This window comes from Suncus etruscus, chromosome 6 (assembly GCF_024139225.1).
Source record: "Suncus etruscus isolate mSunEtr1 chromosome 6, mSunEtr1.pri.cur, whole genome shotgun sequence".
Lineage (NCBI taxonomy): Eukaryota > Metazoa > Chordata > Mammalia > Eulipotyphla > Soricidae > Suncus > Suncus etruscus.
Genome location: NC_064853.1, coordinates 40,567,815 through 40,583,419, shown reverse-complemented (window position 1 = coordinate 40,583,419; position 15,605 = coordinate 40,567,815). Strand labels below are relative to the sequence as shown.

At 42.6% G+C, this 15,605-nt stretch overlaps 1 protein-coding gene across 1 annotated transcript in view; it reads right to left on the bottom strand.

The window, feature by feature from the left end:
* GRIK3 (glutamate ionotropic receptor kainate type subunit 3) overlaps nucleotides 1–15,605 on the bottom strand; it is a 189,436-nt gene that overhangs the window by 78,327 nt on the left and 95,504 nt on the right. The window contains exon 2 of the mRNA XM_049774672.1: nucleotides 1,678–1,854. Within this exon, the coding sequence (XP_049630629.1) occupies nucleotides 1,678–1,854 (177 nt within the window). The remainder of the gene's footprint in view (nucleotides 1–1,677; nucleotides 1,855–15,605) is intronic.

Genomic DNA, 15,605 nt, shown 5'->3' with positions numbered 1-15,605 from the left:
AGCATGCAGCACCATGGCAGGTTTGTACCTGAGAATACTTGATTCACTACTGGAAATAGCTGAGAACTACCACTAACCACCTCTGTGGACAGCCACGTCCAACCCCTTCCTGCCCCATTCTCATCCAACTATTGTCCTACTGAGCACTTTCTACACACTATTCTCTTAAGTACAAGGGTCAGTCAAGCGATAAAGCTGACTTTTCTTTCACCAGTGCTCAGTAGCAGGAGAAAGACATTCAATTCACACAATTATTGAACTATAGATTGTGACAAGGACCTTAAAGAAGAAAAGCAAGAGGTAAAGATGACCTAGCAGTCTTTCTGGAGAATGAGAATCCTTAGGCCTAGAATTTTTAATAGAGTTCCTTGCAACTCCAGGCATCTCCGAGAGTTTTACGCTCAATAAAAATTATATGTATGTATTCATATATATGAACTATCTATCTTAAAACAGTAGCAAAATAGCACACTTGTCACCAGAGTGTGCCATATGCCCCTTGCAAATGGCTCATTCATTCAGGGACTGACACATCACTGTGAGTACATGGCTCCTGGAATAGACTTCCGTTCCTTCTGTGCATTCATTGGGGGGACTGTAAATATGTCACTCATGAAGAAAGGTGCAGGCCGCCAACTTTTCAAAAACATTACTTTGGGGGATGTAGAGTAACCTCAAAGGGCTGAGTGCATGTGAGAAGTCCAGGTTCACTCTGATCCTACATGGTTTCCTGAGTACCACTAGAAGCACAGAACTGCAAGTTTTCTCCAAAAACTGGCAGGATTGACCTAAATCCTCCCAAATTACTTTCAAAATTTAGGTGTGGCCGGAAAACTAACTGTACTTATGACACCTTATTTATAATGAATGATTCTTTTCTTTGTTATTATGTAGACAAAACAAATAGACAGATACTTTGAATGCTGAGATTAATGTCAGCCTTCAACCAACAATCAGTTTAACCTCTGGGGTTAAATTGCAGCCACTTGAAGTAGCTTATTTCTTTTTAGAAAATATTTTGTTGGCTAGTGAATGTTGTCTATTAAACAAATCCAAATCTCTTTGGTGTGTTTTGGAAATATTGATAATTTGCATAGAATGCCAATTTAAGGGGATGAAAGTTTAAAAACACCAGCTACTTAGTTCAGAGGTACTAGAGATTTGGGTTGAACTCCTTCCAGTTACCCTTTTGGGCCCATCTCAGTAATGTCCCCAGGGCCTGGAGAGAGAGCACAGCAGCGTTTGCCTTGCAAGCAGCTGATCCAGGACCAAAGGTGGTTGGTTCGAATCCCAGTGTCCCAAATGGTCCCCCGTGCCTGCCAGGAGCTATTTCTGAGCAGACAGCCAGGAGTAACCCCTGAGCAACGCTGGGTGTGGCCCCAAAACAAACAAACAAACAAAAAAAACAAATAAAAACAATGTCCCCATATCACACCCCCACTCCCACCATCTCCTGAGTCCTTGTGTGACCAATCTTCACAATCTCTGTTAGTGGGCTAGGAATTCTTGATGGAAACTCACTGCCTTGGAAGATAATATGGCTAAACTGAAACTGAGGCAGGTAACCCAGTAGAAAATCAGACCACCCAGAGGTGAGCACATTTTCAGAACTTGGAAAGCAAACATGGTCTGTCCATTCCAGGACCAAGGAGAGGCCTAGGTCACATGTACACTTACCCTTCTTGGTGGCCTCAAAGCTGTCGTGGAAGTGAATCCTTTGGATGTCGTAGGTCAGGGTTGTGTTGGGCAGCAGGGTCCTGTTCCTGTTGATGATGTTGGCAGAAAACCGAAAGGCATGTTCCTCGGCATTCATGACCTGGGCATTGGGTCCATCCGCATACTCAAAGATGCCTCCTGTGGGAGATGAGACAGTAGTGTGTGGGTGGAAGGAGCTGACTATGTGCAGAGATGTTGCACCCAGGGAATTTACAGAGATTGTCTCTTCTCCCAACTATTCAACAATATCCTAGACAATTCCCATACAAATTATTCAGACCATAAGAAATATAGAGTCCTCTTCTTTCATTTTACTCAGCTAGCAAATTTCTGACAGTGCTGACTGACAGAGTCAAAATAAAATGACCAGCTTACTAATATTGCTATAAAAATTCGTGATAGAGTGCTAACATGTAGAACTCATCAGAATATTACAAGGATAATATAGTATGACCAAGCTGAGCTATATTTCAGGCATGTAAGGGTGGTTCAATATAAAGAAGTCTATGAATCTCATTTCACTCAGAGAGGAAAAAATCACATGATCAACTCACAAAATGTAAGAAAGCATTTGATAAAATCCAATATCTACTGCTGTTAAGAATATGTAATAAACCAGCCCCAGAAAAGACACTTCCTTGAAGCATCTTTAGCACAAATTGGTCTTTAATATCACATTAATGTTGAAACACTAGAAGGATTCTCATTAAATGGGGGGAAAGAGTACAGTAAGAATTCACATCACACCAGCTATCAATGAAAGGAGAAAAAAATAATGTAGAGGCATACTTCTTGGAACAGAAAAAAATCTGATTTTTAAATGATAAGAATGATTTTCAAAAACTCTTAAAATAAATCCTTAAACATTAAAACTAGTAAGACGGGTTCGAGATATAGTTCAGCAATAGATTACTTGACTTGAATATGTAAGGACATGGTTCTATCTCTGGTAACACAAAAAGTGAAAAACGAAAATAAAACTACTAGAAACACTAATCAGGAGGTAAGTGAAATGACCAGTTATCCCAAATATAAGCTTATATATATTAGCACCAACACGAAAGAAAACTTAATGGAACACATTTTTTCTCTAATATTAATAAAACATTCAAAGATGAATATTAAACCAAATAGCTATCAGCTCTAGGGTCAAAATGGAAAAGAATAGACCAGAATGACAATTCATCATGCTGGAGTATATGTACACAGATACCCAGGTTTGATTCGTGGCACTGCCCCATCACTGCATGGTCCCCAGAGCATGACTAAGAAATAGCCCAAGTGCCTAACCAGTAAAAGTCTGAGTACCAACGCTGTGACATCTACCACTCCCTCATCCCCCTAAGTGACAAGAGCACCTAGGGGAGTTATAAAAGCAGACAAGTGAAGAAGCACATTCCTAGGGAGTTAGAATCAAAGATGAAAGTGTCAGTTTTCTCCAAATTAATCTTTCTGTTTAATGCAGTTCCAATCAGAACCATAAAAGAATTTTTCTTTCACTTGACAAAACGACTCTACAATGCAATAATGAAACAGGAGAAAACAGTCTAAAAAGAGAAGGGATTTGTGCTGACATGTCTCAAACATAAGTATAAAACCCAAATAATAAAAATCATTGCATTTGAAAACACAGATGCTGGGCTGGAGCAATAGCACAGCAGGTAGGGCATTTGCCTTGCAAGTGGCCAACCAAGATTTGATTCCCAGCATACCATCTGGTCCCCTGAGCCTGCCAGGAGTGATTTCTGAGTGCAGAGCCAGGAGTAAACCCTGAGCACTGCCGGGTGTGACCCAAAAACCAAAAGAAAAAAAATGAAAACACAGATGCATCCATGGGATGAAATAGGAGCCCACAGAGAGTCAAGTAGAGATAAGTATTTAAGATTTGATAAAAGTAGCTCTTTCCAATCAGCAGGTAAAAAGTGAATTATTCATTAATTGCACTGAGATAATTATTCAATTATTCTGGAGAAGTCTAAGTGAGATTCCAATCTCAAGCCATACATCAAAATAAGTTGAAAATGGATTAATGATTTTATTCAAGGTAAGAGTAGGAGAAAGAGAAAACTATTGAAGTACCCCCAAATAAAATGTAGATTATATTATACAGGGTCAAAAGGAGGCCACCTCCTGGACATTTTAATAGTCATTTTAATAATCATAGGGGAATCATTGGTAACTCCACAGAAAAGCATGAAAGTTTTCTCCATCAAAATTGTCAGAAGCAAATGAAATGCCCGGTAAATTTAGGAAAACATTCATAATGCATAGTGCAATGTAACAAGTTGATTTTCTTGTTTTATGAAAAGCACTCAAAAATCAACAAAGAATACCAAAATAAACCTATAAAAATTGCACAAATGTATATTTTACAAAAGCAAAAAGAATATTCATACAAAGGAACCATTGATATATTAAAAAAGTGTACATCTCCTATAATTCAAAGAAACTTAATTTAGGCCAATACATCATCTTCCTTCTCCCACAGATCCCATTAGCAAACATATAGAATACTAAAAAAGCATATTGGTTGGGAGTATTTGGAAACAGATGTTTAGTAAAAGTGGGCACTTCACTTTGCCTTTCTGGAGCACATTAGAAGTAAAACAAAGGGGCTGAAGAGACGATACAGTAAGTAGAGTGTTTGTCTAGAATGCAGCCTACCCAGGTTCAGTTCAATCTGGCATCCCATCTGGTCTCTGAAGCACCTCCAGGAGTGATCCCTTAGCATAAAAGTAGGAGTAATGCCTAAACATTGCAACTTGTGCTACCAGTCTCTCCCATCAATAAAAGTATTTCAATGTCTTTTAAAACACTCACATCCTAGGGTTAGGGAGAAGTACAAGGGATATGGACTCACCATGTGCATGAACTCACCAAGGTTCTATTATGACATTTTATGGTCTGAGTGGCACCCCTGAGTGGCCACATTGGTCCCACACTATAGGGCCTAAACACATTCTCACATCTTCAGGCCCTCACACACATTCCATATTGTCCAGCATGTATCATGGACTGTAATTCTTAGGTATCCTGAGAACTGTCTGGAAGGCTCCCCTGTCCAAATGCTCACATCACTGACTCAGTATTTCAGCTTCTAGGAATTGACTCCAATAACAAAAATAGTCACCTAGAACACCTCAAAGGAAAGGGAGAGAAGTTCAACACCGAGAAATTGCAAATAAATGGCAATATGATATGCATTTCTCTAATTTCACGGCTAAAGATTCAATGTTTGGGAAATACTCCCGGCCAATTTTTAAGTTAAAAATGAAGGTTAAGAAGCAGGAACTAAAATGTGACCCCAGAAGAGGAGGAAGAGAAGATAAAGAGGAAGTCCGATTAGTGAATTAGAATCAAAGGAGATATTTCAAAGCAACTTAAGTCCTATGGGACCAATTTCCTTTTCTATTCTTTATGCTTTTTTAATTTTCCAAAGCTTAGTTCTTTCATAAAAATGAATACCACTGAGTTATATTATTTTTATTTAAGAAACTTCACAAAATTCACCTGTTTTCAGTATTTTGGGATTTAAAAATCCAGCTTTGCGTGAACATCACTTGGATGTTTTAGAATGGCTTCAATCATCCTAATAAGCATCCTTTCCCCATATGGAGCCAATCAGCATTCATAGCCCTTCCCAGGCACCCACATATACATCCCTGTTGTCACTGAGCCCTTATCTCCTGGATGTTTAGTAGAAACGGAACCCCATTCTGTGGCATATCTTCTTACTTGGCCTGCTGTGCTGGCCCTGCCAGAACCAGGATCAGCTTCTTGTGGTTGTTAAAGGATATTGTTTTGTCTGAATGCAGCACATTTTTTACCCACTCATCAACAGTGGGGTGTTCAGGTTGTTTTAATCATTTTGGAAGCATAAAAAGCAGCAACTGCTGCTGTTCCTAAAAGGTGAACTAAGTGTGTGTTGTGTACATATACATGCACACATGGGTCTGTGCATATACATGAGAAGCACAGGCCTACAAACAGACTGGAAAGCATCCCCAAATGGTGAGGAGGTTTTCTTGACAGTAGAGTTATGGGTAACTTCCATTTCCTTCTTGCTGTTTTACTGTGTTTTCAAAAACTTCTGCAGTGACATGTGTTCTACTTCTAATCAGAAAGCCATCATGTGACTGTGTGTGTGTATAAAGGAAAATAAATGATCAAAATACCATATGACCCAGCAATTCCATTCTGAGGAATAGAAATTCAGGAAAACAAAACAGAAACACATTTATGTATAAGGATTTTCTTGACACAAGCTTGAGAAAAATAGAAACAATTTAATGTCCAAAAGAAGGAGATCACTCAAAATATTAAGATCCACCCAGATGGCAGAGCAACTTGTAGTCACTAGCAGACAAGCTATAGGATGAGAAATGGGTCCAGGATTTGCTCTAAAATTATATGGGAGGGGTGGATGTAAAGGGGGTGTGGGAGGGCAGTTAGGATTAGGAGGTGCTGATTACTGGCAGCAGGATAGAGAGCTTTTTTTTTTTTTTTAGGATAGAGAATTCTTATGGAGGGGCACACCTACAGGTGTTCAGGAGTTACTCCTGGCTCTGTGTTCAGGAATTATTCCTGACAGTCTCAGGGGACTATATGGGGTTCTGGGGATAGAACCCAGATCAGCCTTGTGCAAGGCAAACACCCTACCCACTGTGCTATCATTCTGGCCTTAGGATGCAGAGTTCTTACACCATTCCTGAGTCTTTCTTGAGTCTGGAAGACAGATATTCTTCATAATAGAATATTCTTGAAAGTTACAGTCTAAGTAAGAGAAAAATAATAAGTCATGAAATAGGATTCAGAGGAGACACAATATTCTTTTCAGATGCTCTTGGGTTTTTTAATTTATAATATCTTTACTTAAGCACCATGATTACAAACATGTTTGTAGTAGGGTTTCAGTTATAAAAAATGAACACACACCCCCCTTCACCAGTGCAACCTCTCTACCACCAATGATCCTCATTTCCTTTTCCCCCAGATGCTCTTGTTTTCTGAAATTCAAAAATCAGACAAAAGCCAGATGATATCAAAGACTGCTGGGAGGGGAAGCATATAAATTCAGAAAAACTAATATAACACACATTGGCAATAAACAGGGAGGAATTAAAGAGGCAAAAGAAGAGACTCTATTTACAAAAGCAACAACAAAAAGGTGAAATATTTTACAGTAAATGTGTAATTCCAACATTGAAAAAGCGACAAAACTTTACTGGGGGACATAAAAGCCGACTTGAAATAATGGAGAGTCATAACTTTGTCCTGGAAAGGAAGACTCGGTATTGTAAAGATGTCAGCTCTCCTCAATTAATTTATAAATTTAATGTAATTTCAATTAAAATCAAAAAGGACACACCGGAAGGGCATACACCACAATGTTAACACAGGTTCTTTCTAGAGAATAAAAAGATAATGGATTGCTTGTGGTTACTGCTGTTTTCCCTCAAGTCCTCTGCATTGAAGGAGAGGTAGGGTTATAAGAGAGAAAAGCTTTCAAAAAGGCTCTAAAAAACTCATAGAAGATGCTCATCTTTTGCACCCCCCACCAGCAACAAATGAATATTACTGTTTGACACCTAGATTGCCAACAAAAGCTATATTTGAGCTTTTAGGGAAAAAAGCTGAAAGGATTCATATCAATATGTTACCAAGAAACACTGCTAACAAAGGAGTTTATGTCTGAATAGTCATTTATGCTTGATTTTGCTATCTGTATTTCCTTAAATTTTCCAAATTATCTTCAATATATTCTATTTTTATTACTTTAGCTTTGGTACTAATATAGATTTAATTGAGTCACTATGAATTATAAAGTTACATTTATTTAAACACCATGATTACAAACATGTTTGTAGTTTGGTTTCAGTCATAAAAAGTACACCCCCTTCACCAGTGCAACCTTCCTGCCACCAATGCCCCCCATCTCCCTCCTCCTTCACTTCTTGCCTGTCTTCGAGACAGGCATTCTATTTCTCTTACTCACTACCGTTATTATGATAGCTGTTGGTGTAGTTATTTCTTTAACTGCACTCACCACTCTTTGTGGTAAGCTGGTCCTTTCAAACCTCATCTCTATTGTTTCTGGGCATTATTACCATACTGTCTTATTTTTCTTAAATCCCACAAATAAGTGAACGTATTCTATATCTATTTCTCTCCCTCTGATTCATTTCACTCAGCATAATAGTTTCCATGTCCATCCATGTATAGGAAAATTTTATGACTTCATTTTTCTGATGGCTGCCTAGTATTAATAAGAAAAATAAATAAATAATAAAAATACACATGAGGGCCAGAGCAATAACACAGCAATAGGGCGTTTGCATAAAAGATAATTCTAAAGTTACAGACTTATTCATGATTGAATTTCAGGAATACAATATGTTAGCCCCTAATCTCTTCGCCAGTGACTACCTCCACACACCAATGTCCCAAGTTGCTCTCCCACCTCCAGCCTGCCTCTGTGGCAGACACTGTATACCTTCTTTCACATTCTTTTCTCTTCCAGAGAGACCACACCCATCCAATTTCTCTATCTGCTAAATGGGGCTTCTGTTTCCAAGAGCTGACTATTGTGAAGAGGAAAAGAAAGAATGTATGAAGCCTGGAGAAGACCTAAAGGCCACTGATTCAAGGAGGAGGGAGAGTGCATTTCAGAAAGACAAAAGGAATTTTCAACTCAGTTTCAAAATAAAGGGCCCAGAAGATGATGCAGAGGGATCTCTTTGTTAGTTGCACTCAGTATCCCCCCACTCAAAAGAGTCCCATCCTGTACTTAAGAGCCACAGAAAACTGACCTGACCAGTGAGCTCCAGCAGCAGAGAAAAAGGCGGGTTATTCCAGCACGGTGCCAGGTGAGGACAAGATCTCATTCTAACCTTTCTCAACAGTGAGAGACACAAAATAAAAGAGGACACAGAAGGAGGTGGAGTTAAGAGATGGGAGGAGAATCTGGGAGTTTGGCTTATTTTCAGACAATTCCAGGAGAAGCCCCATAATACAGCTTTGCAAGAGACAGGTACTTCTTGAATCTGCCAGGGAGTTCCTGAAGGTGGGATGGCTTAGGATATCAGGCTGCAGAAATCAGGCTTCAGCTCAGAGGTTCAGAAGGGACCCTGCATGCAGCTTGACCCAGGTTTGAGTCTCATTCCACTTGATAGGCTTAAGAACTGTTCTTAGCAGAAGGGAAAGAACTACCCAGGTCGCGGTGCTCAACTCTGCAACCAGTGATGAAATAAATCAGGCTTGAAAAGAGGCACGACAGCTCTGTGCTGGCTGTCTGCTCCAGAGGTTTTTTGAACACCTACCTATCACTTTGCATCAGGACAAAGCTAAGATCCCTCCAGAAGACATTCTGCTCCCCCAACCTATCCCTTGAGCACTTTCCTGAAGAAAATGCTTCCCCATGATCCAAACCCCTGCCTTAGGCTCTGCCTCTAGGGATGCTGCCACAACAGAGATGCTATCATTTTGCAGAGGGTATACATTATTGCTTTTGGAGACTGAGAAGGGAGCATTGAGTATTCCTCACTGATCAAGCACTCAAGGACCTCTATCGACCCCTCGAGAACTCTTGCCTCCGCTTTTTCCAGTTGCTAGGAAGCTCCAGAAGCAGCGCTTTTCAGTCAGGCTCCACCCCTTGGAAGGAAGACTGCTTTGGATCCTGGCTTCTAGAGAGAGCACCCACCCCTTGGAGACAGCTCCCCCATTCAATTGGCTCTTCTCCATTCTCTCCCTTCCCATACATTCCTCATGATCGTTATTTAAAGAGGCTAATAAGTAGGTTGGCACCGTTGATTAATGCATAATCTTAATCATGATTGCATAGTGTAATTGGCATTAATTTGAAGAGCCAGTTCATTATGAAAATAATTGTCACTGCTTTCTACTTTAATAAAATGGAGCACAGACACCAAGGCTGCTGAGGAAATGGAAGGGTATCTGTGTGCGTGTGTGTGTTTGCATGTGCCTGTGTGTGTCTAATGGTCCTCAGATAATGTGAGCAGGGTTGATAGTGTCTGTACAGTTGCAATGTCTTCTCCAAATAAAATCTTGAGTGCAGACTCAGTGGGTGAAATCACCACCACCACCAATAGCAGCAGGTGATTCTGGATGAGGGACCAGCTGAATGTTCACTGGAAGCTCTATGACTTCATTATATGGGAACTATGATGGACTCATTTTACATAAGAGGAAGTTGAGGTGCAGGGAGGTTACAGATGCAGTTAATACTACGTGGGGTGGGGGCAGAGAGATAAGTCCAGGGGTTAAGGTGCTTGCCTTGATTGCAACTGATCCTGGTTTGAATCTCTGGCACTATATAGTCTTTAGAACATGGCCAGGAGTGACCCTTGAGCACAAAGCACCTGAGCACTGCTGAGTGTGGCCCAAACTCCACTCACCTCTGAAGGAAAAAAACAACTACTATGTGTTTGGACCAGCGGGATTGCTCAATGGGCTGACTGTAAACTAAGCAAGCTAGAGAATTTGTTTGGTTCCCTGAGCAGTAAAAGGAGTGACCCTGAGCTTTGAGTTGGGAGTAAAAAAAAAAAAAAAAGCAAGCATTTACAGTGGGTGTATCCCCTAATATATAAAAGTACAACAGCAACAAAAAACCTACACGTGTTGGGCTAGGTTCTAGGCTTTGGAAACCAAAGTCAGCTTGTTAGAGCTCATACTTAAATTTCCAGAAATTCTGGAAACGGATTATTCAAGTGTTGGCAGCTTGCAAAGGACCACAGTGAGAATATTTACACCACAGAAATCAGTCAGAGCTCCCACCCCTATCCCTAGTGTGTTTACTAGTGTGTGTGTCAAAACCTGTCCTAGGCTCTTTTTAAAAAGAAATTATTTAAATACCATGTTTATAAGGTTATTCATAGTAATATTTTTCACAGATAAAGTTATTCATAATTGAGTTACAGTCATAAAATGCACAACAACCTTCACCAGTGCACATCTCCCGACACCAATGCCCCCAATTTCCCTCTCACCCTCCCTTATGCCCTTTTCCCTCCTTTCCTCTCTCTCCCTCTTGCCCTCCCCTTCTGGAGCAGGCATTCTCTGTCTCTGTCTCTTTTTTCCTCCCTCCCTCCCTTCTTCTCTCTCTCCGACTTGATTCCACAGTTCCTGAAAAGGCTCTGGGGTGCCCCCAAGCACAGCATGAAAGTCACCGCTTGAATCCAACCTCTGGAATGGAATGTGAGTCAGAAGGGGGGATGGTGGCAGGAGACATTGAAGAGCTGAACCCACTAGAACCTCGCTCCATCTATCATGGTCTGTGGTCTGTCTGGAAACATTCTAAAAAACCCTGATTATTATCACTGTGCATATTCTAAAACTGCCCTCATTATTGAGGGAGCCTAGTTTACATGGGTATTCATGTGTCTGCTCTAGGGTACAAAGTTACCCTACCTCTTCCACCACCAGCATGCCCCAAATCCCCATCACAGTCCTTATACACATCTAAATCTGCACTATCACCCCCTCTACCCCTCACCCTGCTTGGAAACCTGGATTCTCCTGTCAGAGTCCAAGGGGGATGTTTACATGGTAAATGCCCATCTCTTTTTTTAATATAATTTTTATTTTGATCATAGTGGCTTACATATTGTTGACAATAATATTTTAGGTACATATTTACATAAAATCAGGGGGGATTCCTATCACCAAATTGTGCTCCCTACACCTCCGTTTTTGTCCTACCTCCCATATCCTCTTCCCTCACCCCCAGGGTTGCTAGAATATGTGGTCCCCTCTGTATCTAGCCTACTACTTAGTAGTCTTGCACCTGTTTGGTCCTGGTGCCTCCCTTATTTCCCCCTCTAACTGGGGGTAAATGCCCATCTTTTTACGATCATTTTTTCCATACGTGACTGGATATGTGCTGGAGTTCCTGGCCTCCCAGTGAGTGCTCTGGAGGCCTGTGCATGGTTGACATTGTCCTGTTGTACCCTCCTCTCTCCAAGGGAGATGACCCTAGAAACCCCCTATGGAGCTGACACTGGGCAGACAGGAACAGGAGGCTGAGCCAGGCCCTCATGCTGTCTGGGGCTGCTCTGACATTGGCTGTGATGCTCCTTTTTTTTTTTTTTTTTTTTTTTCTGCTTCTCTGCACTTCAGTTTGGTCCTGGCAGATCAGTGCAGCAGCCTCTGAAACTCAAGCAGGGCCTAGGGCAGCTGAAGGTGCTGAGTCCTTGGTGATTTGAGTTCCTAGCACCCGAGTCTGCTCACGTTTCCTATCTGTTTTGGTTTTTATCTGAAGTTTCCAGGATTCATCAAGATCTCCTGGTCATTGAGATGGCAGCTCACAACCTCTTCTGAGCCTGCCTCTCTCTGTGCTCTGATCAGGGGTCCTTCACCTCCCTCCACCACCCTATAGCACAGCTCTCAGCAGCATATTTGCTGGGAGCTTTAAGTCTGCTCCCTGTTGCACCTTGGCTGGCCTGTGAACAGCCTTCAAGCCTGTTCCCTGGGCCTCTTTGTACTATGGACTGAGTAGGGGGTTGAGGCAAGTATGTTATTGGTTGGTTTCTCTGCTGGACAGAAAATATGGCTTGCTGGGGGCCGGAGTGATAGTACATCTGGTAGGGTGCTTGCCTTGGATGTGGCTGATCTAGGTTCGGTCCCCAGCATCCCATGTGGTCCCCCAACAACCGCTAGGAGTGATTCCTGAGTGCAGAGCTAGGAGTAACCCCTGAGAGTGCCACTGGGTGTGGCTGAAAAAAAAAACAATAACAATGAATATGGTTTATAAAAGGTGGATCATACCTAGTGAGAAATGTCCAGGAATGAGCTTTCTGGGGTTCTTGACAAACAAAGGGAAACAAGAAGTATGTGTTGGTGCCTCTTTTTTTTTTTTTAACTTTTCACTCATCCCTCCATTTTTCTGCTCATCCATTCACTCCCCAGGTTACTGGGTACATTTGTGAACGTGGCACCATATTGGACACTCCAGAGAAATTAGACATGCTCCCACCCATCAGGTACTCATATCCTGAAAGTGGAGACAAAAGCTGTGGAGTGAAGGGAAATCTTTGTAAGAGTAAACATTCTCCTTGTGATAAGAAGAGTCTAGAAAGCTGCGGAGATGAGAGGAAAGCATGGCTGTCTACCTGAAGAGGCCACATTTGTTGTGCTCAGAACAGGACTTTGGAAGGAGTATAGTTGCCAATCGGGGAGACAGGCCTAGGATAGGTGTGGCAGGGAGGGCACTTGTCCAGGGTGAGATTGTACTTCTAGTCTGAATCAATATGAAGATGATATGAGGTGTCAAAGTGAGAGCCTCGCAGAGTCAGCTTGGGATTCTACATGCATCGACCACCTTCTTGTGTGTGACCTTGGGCAAGTCCCTTCCCTGCCGCATGTGCGCCATCTGAAAACAGGGATATTAATAGTACTTGCTACTGAGGGTTATTTTGAGGCTTTAAGTGGCTTGAATCATCTCGGGCACGTTGTGAGCTCTGGGGAAGGAGAAGACTTTATTATTACGAGGTGACTGGGAAGTAGAGTTTTTCACCATACTGGGGGCCGCAGAGAAGGAGCAGCTCTAAGGGAGGGGTACCTGATTGAGTCCTGAAACCTGGTGGCAGTTGCTTTAATTGATCTGGTGATACGTAGAGCTTTGTCTGTACAATTCAGGGACACGCAAATCAAATATTGTAGGATAAACCATGTGGGAGCATGGCCAGAGGCTGCAGAGTCGCCCCAAACCCTGATGACCGATGGGCTGTCAGCCTGCAGAGCAGCAAGAGCCCAGACTGCTGGGAAGGGGCCGCTGCAGAGGGGCCCAGGGAACTGTGAGTGCCCTTGCCAGAGGCCACAAGGAATGCAGATCCACAACCAGTGCCATGCAGGACTCTCTAGCCTCCTGCATACTCCTGCATACTCTGTGCCCAGCGCAGAGGCCAACCCAGGCACTGAGCAGGTCCAGACTGAGCCCCTCCATCCACGAGGCCTGAGCCACGTCCCTATATGCAGCTTCCTGGGCGTGTGTGCCCACCCTCCTTCTCTCCTTTCTTTCTGCCCAGCAGAGAAACCTTCCTCCCTTTCTCCATCCCTTCCTTTCTTCCTTCCTGGCCGACCAGCTATCTCCTTCCAAAGCTGCCTTCCTTCTCTTCCACATCTGTGTGAAAGACACTGTTGTATTAGGGTCCTGACACCAGCATCCTGTATCTTGGATAGCCTTAAGGCAAAAGTGCCGCCTTGGCTAGTACCTGGGACAGGCCCCCAAAGCCAGAGTATGATACTTAGCAGTGGTCTCTTCCAGGATGTAGGACAGGTGGATGAAGCCTGTTCCCCCCCCCCACACACTATTCCGAGGTCCCATTTACCCTAGACAGGGCTTCCTATGTCTCTGTCTCTGTCCCCACACTTCCTGGACTCAGCCCCAGATACATTAATGCATTCTGGGAACACTGGTGGAGAGAAACTGACACTGTTGGTGGGATTGGTGCTAAAACTTGTATGTCTAAAACGTAACTATGACTTACTTTATCAATCACAATGCTTTAAATAAAATGTTTTAAATGATAGGAAGCTTGTCACAAAGAGCAGAGAGTGCAATTAGGGTAGGGAAGGATCCACTGTGAAAAGTGATCACTCTGGACACGAACTGGGCCCTGAAAGGGAATGAAGTGATATGCATGGTATCCCTTCATTAACAATAATGCTTAACCACAGTGTCCAAAATGGAGAGAGAAGATACAGAAAGAGGAGAGAGAGAGAGAGAGAGAGAGAGAGAGAGAGAGAGAGAGAGAGAGAGAGAGAGAGAGAGAAGAGAGAGGAGAGAGAGGGAGAGAGAGAGAAGAGAGAGGAGAGAGAGAGAGAGAGAGAGAGAGAGAGAGAGAGAGAGAGAGAGAGAGAGAGAGAGAAGTAAAATATCCACCCCAGAGTCAGACAAGGGGAGGGTGGGGAGGAAACTGGGGACATTGGTGGCAGTAAATGTGCCCTGGTGAAGAGTGTTGTACTTTGTATGATTGAAGTGAAATCATGAGTAGTTTGTAATCATGGTACTTAAATTAAAAAGATTAAATTTAAAGAAAAATTACAAAACTAATTCCAGTCAGGACTCTGACAGTAAGTGACAATGTAGAAAAAAATACAAATATCTGTCAAACTGTCTTCCATGAACAAAGCTGTTAGGTGGAAGACCCCAGCATGCTGTGGTTTTGTGCCTCTGGTTCATTCCATCCAGAACTGACGTGTAGTTAACAGATGAGGAAGCAAGCACCAATGAGCCACCAGCAGGAACTCCCTGAGCCCTGCCTTTTGAGTACTTGCAGGGGAGCTATGCTTGGAGATGCAGCTAGGGGGCGCTAGAGACAGGACATGTGTGGCCCTAGCTGTAGGTGGGACCCCACAGCCCGCCCCTTGCTCCGAAAAGTACCCGCCAATTCTGTCCTCAGCATCCCCACAGTGCCAGGTTATGCACCCTTAACTGGATCTCAGGTCAGCCAGGATTTGGAGCGGCCAGGGGCTGGAGGAGCAACCCCTTGAAAGTTCACGGAGAAAGCAGTCTGTTCTGCATTATTACTCCCATCTTCATCTGTTTTAAATATCAATTGCTATGCAGGTTAAATACTTATTCAGATGCCTTTTAGCTTAAAAGCAAGCTAATTGATCTCTGGAGATCCTGAATGAACAGTGAAGAAACGGCACTAATTATAGAATCAACTTCCACTTGATGTTGTTTTGTTTCTTCTCTGACAATAAGGCAGTGGGGGAGTGACAGAGAGGGGTGAGCAAAACACATATTGTTTTCATTAGACGGGAAGAACCAACCATGTGGTGTTTCCCCTCTCCACTACTGGCTCCGCACCCATCAACCCTGATCTTGTTTGAGTGCTGGGTGGACAGACTTTCTGGGGTTGGAAAAG